The sequence below is a fragment of the Macadamia integrifolia genome, chromosome 3 (genome assembly GCF_013358625.1).
Source record: "Macadamia integrifolia cultivar HAES 741 chromosome 3, SCU_Mint_v3, whole genome shotgun sequence".
NCBI classification, from domain to species: Eukaryota; Viridiplantae; Streptophyta; class Magnoliopsida; order Proteales; family Proteaceae; genus Macadamia; species Macadamia integrifolia.
In genome coordinates, this window is record NC_056559.1 from 22,095,083 (window position 1) to 22,108,076 (window position 12,994).

The 12,994-nt window shown below is 38.2% G+C and overlaps 1 protein-coding gene across 1 annotated transcript; it reads left to right on the top strand.

Annotated features, from left to right (window-relative positions):
- The first annotated feature begins 7,305 nt into the window (after positions 1-7,305).
- On the top strand, positions 7,306-12,401 carry LOC122074569 (ubiquitin C-terminal hydrolase 22-like). Its single transcript, XM_042639448.1, has 3 exons — positions 7,306-8,728; positions 9,229-9,350; positions 11,143-12,401. Exons 1-3 carry the CDS (start codon positions 7,854-7,856, stop codon positions 11,895-11,897), a joined length of 1,752 nt encoding a protein of 583 aa, XP_042495382.1. The 5' UTR covers positions 7,306-7,853; the 3' UTR covers positions 11,898-12,401.
- The last annotated feature ends 593 nt before the right edge of the window (positions 12,402-12,994 follow it).

Consider the following 12,994-nt stretch of genomic DNA (forward strand, 5'->3'; position numbering starts at 1 on the left):
CTACACAAGTTGGATTTTTATTCGATAATGGTTTAATGTTTCTTTTAATTAAACCCAATTTATAGATTTTATAAATGTAAGGAGCACTACTATGACCTAATCTACCATGCCATAATTCAAAAGAATCCACAAAGTAAACAAAAACACTAGATTTTTCATTCATTATTTCAGAAACACTTAATACAAATAGGCCATCACTCAAGTAGCCCTTTCCAACAAATACATCATTCTTTAATACAACAACTTTATTAGACTCAAAAGATAATTTCAGTCCAGCCTTGTTCAAGAGTGGTCCCAATACCAAGTTTCGACGGATGTCCAGAACATGAAGCACATTGTACAAAACCAAAGTCTTTCCCAAAGATAGCTTTAATGCAACTTGCCCTTTGCCTATGACACTTGAAGTTTGGGAGTTTCCCATAAAGACCTTGTCACCAGATGTGATAGGAAAATACTTAATAAATACATTTCAGTCTCCACTAATGTGTCTAGTGGCACATGTATCTATTATCCATTCTTTAGGGTTCTCAAACATATTCACTTCAGTAATTATAACAGTGAAGATGTCACTTTCAAGTAAATTAATCTTTTTTTTATCCGACATTCTTTCTTAAAATGACATTTCTTCCCACAAATGAAACATTTTCCCTTCTTATTCTTGAAGGTCTTGTCTTTCTTAACTTGAAGACCTTTCTTGGATTGGTTTTGATTCCCGGTCACAACAATGTTAGCCTTCAATTTTTGAGTGCTACTTGCCTCAACCTTATCCTTTGCTTTGTTCCTGTCCTCAATTTTAATTTGAACTACCATTTGTTCGAATGTTCACTCCTTTCTTTTATGTTTCATTATTAATTTGAAATCATTCCAAGAGGGTAGGGAATTGGTAACAAATGCATCCGCCAAAATGATATTCTCTTTTGCCAACTTACCAACAAAGACCCGAAACTTATCAATTTGGGGTGATATATCTTCTCCCTCAACCATAACAAAATTGAAAAAATTAGCTACCACATACTTGCTACTCCCTGCATCATCAAGGGTATATTTTTTTGTAAGTGCATTCCATATTAAATGAGCATACTCAAAAGAATTATGCACACTGTATAATTCAATTGAAAGACCATTCAAAATGCAGTTCTTGCACTAAAAATCAGCCTCTACCCATGCAAGCCTTTTTGCTTCAAGAACCGGATCCTCAGTTTGTTGTGGCTTTGGTTCTGTCAAAGCATAGGTAACCCCAACTAGAGACAAAGCGAATAGCATCATTTGTTTCCACCATTTGAAATTCTAACCATTAAATTGGTCAATCTTATCAAACTCAGTCACAATCTTCATCCTTTCTATGATAGGTTGAAGAGTCCCAACTATTGGTACAACATTAGTTGGAGTAGAGAAATCAGTAGGCAGTATTGGATCAACATTGTTAGGGAGTATTGGTGTGACACCATTTGCATTATGTGTATCCTCTGAATCACTAGCCATAGTCTTATACCTATTCAATTTCAAATACCTTAAGATTGAAAGAAAAAGAATTTAGGCAATAGGTATAAGACTTTGACAAACACTTAATAAATATTATTAAAATGAAGAAGGTAAGTATAACTTACAGATCAAAGTAAAGATGCAGAAATGTAAATAGAAGATCTCCAAAAAGGTAGAGTTGAGTCGTATCAAAATACTCTCCTTAAGGTATTTGAACGCCCCGTATATGTGTGCACCCGGGTTGACCACACATCCTTACCTCCAAGATAAATCAACTCTCCAAACACTTAAGGTGCAACTCCAATAAGTGTTTGCAATAGGGGAAGAATGAAGGTTATACTCAATATTTAGATTATGTACGAAAAGTAGAAAACATAGTGTCTTTGGGAAAAATAGAGGTTGTTTGTCTGCAGAACACTAAGTAAAACGTTGACAGAGAGCACTTTTACCCAACAAAGTGTATTCCAAAATGTTAACAGAGAGCAATCTCCTTTGGACTTCTTTTATTTTATAGGAGAAGGTGTCTGTATACGTATAGGTATATGTTTGTACGTATACAGGTGCATGTCTAATACCAATGGGTTTATGAAACAAATGTACAGGTATGTATGGGTAAATGGGTTCTTTCATATAGACAATGTATGGGTGCTTGCATATATTCTGAATTTGAAATTCAAAAATTCAAATTTGAATTTTGCATAAAAAGATATATCTCTTGACACCCACATGCACACCTAGACCCGTACTCGTACCGGACCTGTGGCCAAGGTTACGACTCGGTACGTGCGCGATTCAAAAGCACCCCAGGAACCCCTACACACACACATGATAAGGGAGAGTTCCTCTCCAAAGGGCTTACACCCTTAAGAAACTATCCTTCTTATATACCCCTCACACCTTTCATCCACAACCAATGTGAGACTAAACTTTGTGAATAGTTACTTTAGCTCATTTTCAACTTGTCCTTACTTGTATACAAACGATTTTCAAAAAGCCAAAAGGGGGAAAAAGGGTTTTGGTATTATTTGAAACTTTAATACTAAGGTAGTTTTATATTTTATAATAAAAAATCCAACATAGTTGGGAGTTCCTTACTTCCATGGTAAACTTCGAAAGACTAGATGCTAGAGTAATTGGAAATCTAAGTTTTCCAGTTTTGTTAGTAAACCAAGTTTATTAGATAAATACAAACAAATGCGAAGAAAACAAACACAGATTCATAGAAAAACAGAGATTTAATGAGGTTTACACATCGATGTGGTGTGTTACATCCTCGGGAGAAGAAGAAGATGATTCACTATATTGGAACAAAAGTTACATTGGAGATCTCTCTCAAGAACACCCAAATGGCGACAAGAAAACTCACCCAGAAAACCCCCCAAATCTCACAATACTAGCTCAAAATGATGATAATACATATATATATATATATATATATACTCCTCCAAGTCAGGTCGATTCATCAGTTCGCCACCAAGATATGTTGGAGCAGGCTAATCTTCAACATGGGTCAAGAATTCGAGACAGATATAATAGGGTTTAATATAGCCCATCCTCAATGCTCTTCCTCAACAGTACATGTCATTATTTTTTTTATCTTTTTAATGTACTCTGTAAAAACTAGATCTTTTCAGAATTCCAATAAGAAGTGCCTTATTTGGTTGTTCTCAGATTGTAAATTGCCTGGGTCCGTCCTACTTGTAGGATATCTCCTTCCCCTTGTCTTTATCATTAGCCCATGATTTAACATTGATAGCTAGATCATTCCTTGCTCGCCAAAGGTACCAATAAAGAAAAGAAGCACAAGATAGAGTTTGGTGAGATAATTTTTTGTCAATCTAGAAAAAAAACATCCCAGCTTTGTGGCCACTTTGATATTTAAGGTGTTTGATTTGAAGGAGGAGTAGAATAAGGAACTCCCAAACCAAAGTAGCTTAGCAAATGAACAACCCAATAAAACAGAGTTGAAGGGGGGGGGGGGGGGGGAGGGATAACCATACCCTTGTATGGATGTAGAGAACATGCACTCCAATAACTGTCACATATCAGTTTAATTAGGTGGACCTTGAGGTCCTTTTTATTCATTTGTCAAGTTTAGAATAATCCAAGTTTACCAAATGACAATCCAAGGTAATGGGAACATTTTTGTTTGGCATTGGGAGAGGATGTCTACATATGAGAGCATACATTGAATCTGGGTTGGAATTTCCAAATCACTCCTCCATGTTACATATATACAGAGAGCGTGTTGATCTACTTTCAGGTAAAGATGTGAGAAAATTACATTAAAATGGTGAATTATTATTATCACAAAGAGTATTGTTTTTTTCAAATATCACTAAGCATCTATTCTTTTATAGGAATAATAGATGATATGTCCATTCCGACTGTTAAATAGAGAGGACATGATCTAGACTAATTGCTACATATCAAATTTAAGAATCTAATTCAATCAAATACCTTTGTATTGGTACACATCACGTGTATGTCCATACATATGCACTAGTATTCTATACATTATTGTGTACTCTTCCAACTCTAAGTGGGAACAAAGTTAACAAACAATTTAGACTAAAAAAATGTAAAAATAGATTGATCAAATTTCTCTTATGATTTTGAAAAAATCACCTTCCATTGTTACATGGATAACTATCCTTTAAAAAAAAATACATATTTATGAAAAAGTACTATAAAATTCAAAATCTGAAAGACCAGAAAAGGGGGTGAAATAAATGGATGACAATATGAGAAAATTAAAAAAAATTGAATAAAAAAGGGTTATCCTACATGCGCTGTGAGATATATTTTTTTCTACCATATTGAATATCATTTTGGTGACCTGAGATGAAAGGATGGAATTTGTAAATTCACTATCTAGAATCTTGTCTCTCTCACTCTTTCTCTGTCTTTCAACTGTGTTTTCTCACTGTAGCCATTCCCCCCCCTTCCTCTCTTGCCACGCCCTTTGCATGTCATGCCCACCCCCTGTATCTCCCCTTACCTGTGTCCTACAACCCACCACCCACCACCCACTCCATCACCCTGCCTTTGTAAATCCATTTCTTCTTCCTTGTTGATTGAAAACCACCATCCCTTCAACCAATAATGATATTTTGTACCCCTTTATCTTAATCATAGTCAAGAGAGCAGTGATGGAAGGAAGGTTTGTATAGGGGCTAAGATATGAAGATGAGCTAAGATTGGCAACTGGAAGCATCGTATATCACCTTGGCTCTGTGTTCTTAAACATTCCTCAATGCTTCTTACGATTTTCATTCGACTCATCTAACTTCTCCACCAAATCCCAGAACAGAGGGTGTTGATCTATGATGTAGATACTGTCGGCTTTGGTCTTGCCCCAAAATATCTCAGAAATCCTCTGAGAATGGTAAATTTTTTTTAGAAGAACACCCTTGAATCATTATGAAAACATATTGGCTGTAAAAGGTTACATAAAGAGGGTATTGCAAAGCAGTTGGGACTCGACTTCCGCCGCTTTAAACCAGTGGCTTCGACAGCCGATGCTCCAAAGAACAAAGTGCAAGTAACAGAAGTGCACCACCTCTTGGTTTGAAATTCAAGAAAATTTATTTGTAAATTAATATACAGAGGACAAAAAGCTACCGCACCAAAAATGATGACGAGGGTAACGGGAAGATGATGTAAGATGAAGATATGGACTTTCGGTCGGCAAGTCCAAGCATCCAAACATCACTGTCTTACTCTGTAATTTAATTTCAAGAAAAGTAAAAAAGAAATTGTAAAAAGGAAGACTAGGGAGGGTGGATGAATGAACAGTGGGCCTGGATTGTAGATGGATTGGTGTTGTGGTACCGAGGATGGGGGGATATGAAAAATTATAAGTACAACGGTCGCAAACTAATGAATTGTTAGTGGCAATGCCATCCCTCCAAGCTCCTAATTGCAATTAGGATTTGTATCATTGTGTGATCGAATAATCGATGTGTAATTTTCGGGATTAGGGATATTGCCTAAGACAATAGCATTATATCAAACTTAGTTACTTGCTAGGTGAATAATAATAAAATGAATATATGTAACATGGAATATATGTGAATGCTTGCATGAACCACATCGCTCACTGAGCTTGGTGAAGCTCACACCACATGCGTGTTGTTTTTAAATAATGATATATATACGGTGGTACCTATGAACATTGACTCATCCTCTTCTATTATTGACTATGACGGGGACTGATGGACATCGGAGGTTGAGGAACACAATATGGATTGTGCTTGTGACAAATGTGCCTATAGTGTAGTGCACCGTGACTACGGATTGTGATGTCCACATTCGCTATATTTTTGGATGTACTACTATTGAATTATTATTATATACATTTGGATATTAAAATTTGAGATAAATTTGGTTATTGTAATAATATTATGACTTTTAGAATTCCTCAGTGCAATTCTTATTTTATTATACTATCTTTTTCCGCTACACCAGATTTTAGATTGATTTTGTTATGGATTGTGAAGGTAAGATACTATTTCAAAGATCCTAGCAGTCTTGTAGGATGGTGATTAGCATCTTAGTCACATCATTGACATTGTATGCGGGGTGGGGTGTACAATATCTTCGACGTAGAGTCCAAAACTCTAAATCAATGCATGAGGAACTATTAGATTAACTTGAATTTACACAAATGTACTTGTATGACTGGAAAATCTAAGAAAGAAGCCAGCATAGGATTGTTGCATGGATTAGTAATAGGTCAGGGACGGTGACTGGATTTCGTAGCTAGAGAAGAGGGAGGGGGAACCGAAGTGTAGAGATTTGATACAATATTCTTTTGAAATTACTATATAAAATCTTCACATATGGAATAATATAAGTGAAAGTGGGATAAGAAGGTAAGAAAGTAATAGTGAAATGAATTGTTTCACTACGCATAGTGACACGGAAGAAAACCCAAAAACTAGATAAGAATTTTGAAAACTAAGACCAATATATGAAGAAAAAATATACATTTTGGAGACAATGTTAAGGGTAAAAATATGAATAAAATTTCAGACAGGATTCCCCGATAGGTAATGTAGTCACTACATCAGTGCAGGGGGCCAATAAAGGCACTAATAAAAGAATCAACATGGGGTAGGATTTCTACTTTCCATGAGCGACATGACGATCATTTTGCTCACTGTTATGTCTGAGCGTAAGGGTCATATTGCCTTTTAGGCTTTGTTTTCTAATAAAAATTTTATTTTCGTAGCAACTAGATCATATTTGCACATGAAAAATAGATCATTTTCTTTCATAATACTCTAATGAAAAATTTTTCCCCCCTTGACAATTAGACATCAAAATCAAATTTTCTCTTAAAACTAAATTTCATTTTACAAGCACAAATTTACTTCTTCCCATGAGATGAGAAGCTAATCCCTTTAGGAGTCATTAAAAAAAAAAAGTTCCCTAAGGAGTCTATAGATATGAGAGCAATGGGGTCGTTAAAAAAACAGAAGTGATGGAACCAGAAACGTCCCTTTTAAGCAGATTGAAGAGTGAACGTTCAAGCAATGATGACATGTCTTTATGGAACGCTTAACGGCTAAGCTAACTTGCTTACAAAGGTCCACGGTCCACCACACTTTCAAAAATTTTATGGGGTTAGGGGCCCATTAAAAGAGACATCAGCAGGGCTCAACAGCTGAACCCCCCCCCCCCCCTGCGGCTTTGAAAACATATGCTTGGCGTGAGATGAGTTGGTTCTAACCGTAGATTCCACTCAACAGAAGGTCCCACATGTTGAACGTGGAGTTTTCTTCATTTGATTGGGCAGTGCGAGACCTTGGAAAGGTGAGTCAGCACGTGTTGATGATCACAAATGGACGGCCCTGATTAGTCCAGTTATTAATATTTTTCTCTCTTTTTATCTTCTTCACTTATCGGAAAGAAAAAAAATAAAAAATAAAAAAAAATTCCTCTTCTCTTTCGCAGTCGATCTTTGGATCCAAAGCTATATACGATCAGAGTTCATGAAAAATATAAAAATTGAAATCTGAATCACAAAAAATTTCAGAAAAAAATTGAAGCTTTGTTTATCTATCGCCGTAATCTGATCGGAATTTAAGAGACGAACCCGTAAAAAAGTACAGAAAAGAAAGAAAAAAAAAAAAAAATAAAGATCGGATTTTTGAGATGAAGAAAGAATCTAATGGTTCGCCAAGAAGAAGAAGAACGATAGATTTGGATTTAATTCTTTTCCTGCATTGCTTCGACTCCTCTTGATTCGTCGTCTTCATCTCCCGATCGATCGATGACGCTTAGCTCCTGCAAATATAGGGTTTCTTCTTCTTCTTCTCCTTTCTTCCCAGAAACCAACAAGAACAGTAGGTGGTGCGATTGCGATGTCGTCGAAGAACAATCACATACATGGTCAGATTCCTCAGCCATGTCCTCACCTTTCTGATTTCCGATCTCGAAATGGTCACAAGCCATTTCGTGCCCTACAGGAGTGCCTCCGAACCAAGCCAATCGGCCGAGCTGCGATCCGCCGCGACCCGGATGAAGTCCCTCGCTGCTCGTCCTGTAGTCACTCCGCACGCTCTCGCCTCTACGCATGTGTAGCCTGCGCCGCCGTCTTCTGCCACTCGCCTCCTGATTCATCCCACGCGTCTGTTCATGCCGAATCGATGCCACCAGGTCACGAGATCGCCGTCGATGTTGACCGCGCCGAGCTCTTCTGTTGTGCCTGTCGCGATCAGGTATACGACCGGGACTTTGATGCGGCCGTTGTACTCGCGCAGACTGCGGCATCGACGCTCCGCGGTGGATCGACGTTGCCGCCAGTGATGCCGCCGGAGAATCTGAGGAAGAGGAGGAGGGTGGATTATCGGCCGTGGACGCCTGATCCAAGAGAACGCATCTTGATGGGGAGAGGTTCGAGTCCATTACAGAGAGGAGATGAAGACCCTTCTTCTTGTTTGCCATGGGGGTTACGAGGGCTTAACAATCTTGGGAACACTTGTTTCATGAATTCGGTCCTCCAAGCTTTGCTTCATACCCCTCCACTGAGGAACTATTTCTTGAGTGATCGCCATAACCGTTATCTTTGTCAGCAGAAGAGCAAAATTGGTAATGTCAACAAAAAGAATGCAGCGGGCCATGATAGTAATAATAAGAAGAATTTGCGTCTTTGCTTGGCTTGCGACATGGATGCAATGTTCTCAGCGGTTTTCTCTGGTGATCGGAAACCGTACAGCCCTGCAAATTTTCTTTACAGGTAATTCATTTTGGTAAAGAACTCATCTTTTTCTTTGCCGGATTTTATGTGGTTTTATCAAGAGCAGTTTGTATGGATTTGCGTTTTTCTTATGTTCATGTTAGATATATTTTTTTAGTTGGCGATAACATGGATATGTAATTATTGGACTGATAATCCGATTTAAGTTAAATGGGGTATAGGGACTGGTAAAGGACTAGTAGGAGTATGAGAAAGATGAAGCTTTTGCCTTATGGTACAACTGCACAGGTGATGATCCTTCTTGGATTGCCTATTACACTGGGGGGTTTTTATTCGTGGTTCAAATCTGTCTCCAGTCTTCTACTTGGGAGCGTAATATTTAGTTGTATAATTTGAATCTTTTTCTTCTTTGGTCTCAGTAGATTTTCTTGAGTACCAAATCACGTGGGTTCTACTTCTTCGGATGGAATTTTGAAAGTGTTCTCTGATAATGAAGCAGCTATTGTTTGATCGTTGAAAAAACTGTGGCTTTGTTGCAGTTGGTGGCAACATGCAGCAAATCTGGCAAGTTATGAACAGCAAGATGCCCACGAGTTTTTCATTTCCATGCTTGATGGGATACATGAAAAGGTGAAGGATCAATGCAAACCCCAAAGCCAAGGTAATTCTATCATATATTAAGCTCTCTGTTGTCTTTGCACATCTTGGGGTTCATTTTATTCAGATATGAGGAACTAACTCACCTGATAGACTTGCTTGAATTCAATTCAACAAGACATTATCTCATCTACTTGGTATTGGATAAATGATGCTTCACCTGATAAAACCCCAAGGACCAAATACAAACAGCAGCTATATGCTCACATGCATCAGCTCCTGGAGATTGTCAATGCTCAAAACCTGATTCACATGCTTGATTCAGTTTTTGGCCCCAGAAAATCTTTTAAGCTTATTTTTCACCAAAATAAAATAGCATAACCCCTCTTATGGTGGGCATTTGTTCATTTGTACCATGCATAGCTGATTTGCTACTGTTATTATATTCTACTACTTGATGGATGGCTCATGATTTCCTTATTACTTTTGGGTTATCTCATGTCATACATGCTGTTCTCTTCCAAAGAAGACATGCTGTGTGCAGTTAACACAATTATGTATAAGGTTTGTTGGGTCTATATATTTGTTTTTCTGAGATATGTTTGGCCTCTTTGATTGTGCGGCTATGTCATTTTTATTTGATTTCTAGTCTCTTAGTGTGATATAGGGATCATATGATCAGCTTGACCCATACTTCAGTCTCACAATGGGCATTGGAAGTTTTCCAAAATGTCAACTCTGATTTCTCAATTCAATTGTCTGTATGGGAATATCATAAACTCATAAATAAGCCAGGGAAAGGCTAATACACGGCTATGGATTGCTCATAGATTGACCCAAGTGAACTAAATTGACAATTAGAAACATTCTACTGTTTTCATCAAAGTTTAGCTTCCAAGCACTTGTAGGTTGGGTACCAAGAGGTTTAACATATTCATCAGCATCAACCTAAATATTCTTTATGAGGGTCTGAAGTTGTCTTCATTTTTTAAGTTATTCATAATGATCTGGAAGACGGTGAAAGACCAAGAGGTAGGGCTTGTGTCTCTTGTATGTGTCCTTAAGACAATGAGAAGTGCTCTTGGTAATAGCAACTTGCAGGCTTGATGATTTTCACCTGCTTTTTTGCTATGGTAAACTGCTACTTTGTTATTACTCAATGATAGGATTTTCTTTTTGCATTTGCTTCTGGATATCTTTAGCACAGCAGACTTCCCTTGAGTACAGTTCTTTGGAGGAGAGGTATTAGCAACTGTGCTGGATTTCATAAATCAAGTGATACTTAGGTAAAGGCCATGGCAATCCTCTCTGTCTTTTAGGTTGCTCCTGTGATGAATCTGGGGATTACTGCAAAATTTTGACATTATAAGAGTCTTAAGCCGCGTTAAAATCCACATAGATCTCAATAACAGGAAACAGAGAGAGCATGATACAAAATGACATAGAATATGTTTGTTGGCTAGGGTCCACTCCACTAGTTTTTCCTCCCTGTAAATCCCCATAATTAACAACTTTATCTGTCTACGATAGACGAACCTCATTTGCTTGATCTTCAAGTGTATTAAGTGAAATTGACTTGAAATTGACTTTAAATTTTAAATGGAAGAGCAAAAAATAAAATAAAAAAATAAGTTCTTTTGTGACTTTTCCTTTGTATTGTGCTAGCATTCTTCATTTTGGCTTCTGGAGAAGTTTCCCAAACAGCTAACTCCTACATATCAATATTGCTTTTTGAACTTATTTTTAAACAATTTGTTAGTTCCAGTTGCTAAAAGAAGTTCCAACATAATTTACCTTTTCTTCCATCCTTAACATTCTAGCAGCTATTATAATAAGCTTATTTGTTGGCAGTACAGGCAGTGGAGACTGTTGCATTGCTCACAGAGTATTTTCTGGTATCTTGAGATCCGATGTCACTTGTGCAGCCTGTGGTTTCACATCTACAACATATGATCCATGTGTTGACATCTCATTGGACTTGGAACCAAACCAGGGGGGTTCTGCAAAGATGGCTTCCTCAAAGGCGCATCATGCTTGCAATGGTGAGACAGATAGCTGTGGAATATCCACCCTGATTGGATGCTTGGACCATTTTACGAGGTCTGAGAAACTTGGTTCTGACCAGAAATTCTTCTGCCAGCAGTGCCAGGTGAGGCAGGAGTCTTTGAAGCAAATGTCGATTAGAAAGCTCCCACTGGTTTCCTGTTTCCACATAAAAAGATTTGAGCATTCTACCACAAAAAATATGTCGAGGAAGGTTGATCGTTATTTACAGTTCCCATTTTCCCTGGACATGGCACCTTACCTCTCTTCTTCCATCTTGAGAGGTAGATTTGGCAACCGGTTTTTTGCTTTTGATGTTGACGAGCCAGACACTTCCAATGAGTTGTCTTCAGAGTTTGAGTTGTTTGCTGTGGTCACGCATGCTGGTAGATTGGATGCTGGCCATTATGTGACCTACCTACGGTTAAGTAATCAGTGGTACAAATGCGATGATGCATGGATTACTCAAGTTAGTGAGAACATTGTCAGGGCTGCACAAGGCTACATGATGTTCTATGTACAGAAGATGCTCTACTATAAAGCGAGTGAAAAATTGGTTTCCTCCTAATATCTTGGCAGAAAACAAGGTTTGATGAACAGTTTCGGCGAGGGAGGTTTCGATTTACAACCATGACAAGCGACTTTGTCTATACATCAAAGAGGATATCAATGGCAGCTTGTGTTCCATTTAAACCAATACATACTGTTTTCAGTATTGGCTCTACTCCGCAGGCTTGCCGATTGTGATTGGTAGAAGAGCAAGCAGTGCTTTAAGCTCTCTGAGTAAATGCTTTGAGGGTTTGTTCAATTCCCAGTTGGAGCATAGAGTGAGCCTAAATTTTTTGAGGCACTCCAGCAGCTGGGTCATTCAGTTTTTTCGAGAGTATGTGGGTTCCATGAAAATGGTTTGATTTGATTCTTTTTTGCTACATTTTCAAGTATTGTTGAGTTGATTCTTTTTCCTCATGGGTCCTCTCACAAATTCCAGTGCTTGGAGGTGTAGTTTACCCCTGTACTAATTTTTTTCTCTTCAAATCTAATTTAAGAGTTACCTTCTACTTCTTTGGTTCGATATCGTCTCTTCTTCTGCTTTTTGTTCTGTGACATTGATGTATTCACAATACAAGGTTTAAGCTGTCTGGTTGCAAGGTAAAGGAAAGGGGCGAGGGTGGGAGTTGGTATTGAAGAATAGGAAAAAGGGGGTAAATTATAGCTGAGGTATTCGATGCTTAAAAAACTACATTTGGAGCAACTCTGTTTGGGATACCTCATGCTTGGCTTCGTGTGGATTAAAAGCAACAGTAGGTGAGAGAAAAAATGGGGTTTTGTAAGAAAGTTAAGAACGATGGAAAGGAAAGATTATTACCCAAAAAATATAAAACAGATGAGAAAACATGGCGTGGGAGGGTGGAGATGGGTAGCAGATGGCAAAAAGGAAGGGTAATTTTTGGGGGTGGGGTTAGAGGGCAGAGGTGGGTAGCAGCTGGCATAGATCATTGAAGGTTGGAGATAGGCTATAATCGAGGGCAGAGGAGAGTGGGATGGGTAAGGGAGGTATTGGGGCAAGGCTAGGGAGATCATGGAATGCAGGAAGGGGAGCTTGAGGGCCTACAATCGGGGCAGGGGAAGCCAGATCAGGAGTGGTTTTTTTTTGGTGGGGGGGTG

Coding starts and splice junctions, on each gene's coding strand:
- LOC122074569 (XM_042639448.1), top strand. CDS start 7,854: ATGTCGTCGAAGAACAATCACATACATGGTCAGATTCCTCAGCCATGT. Junction 8,729..9,228: donor CCTGCAAATTTTCTTTACAG/GTAATTCATTTT, acceptor GCTTTGTTGCAG/TTGGTGGCAACATGCAGCAA. Junction 9,351..11,142: donor ATGCAAACCCCAAAGCCAAG/GTAATTCTATCA, acceptor TTGGCAGTACAG/GCAGTGGAGACTGTTGCATT.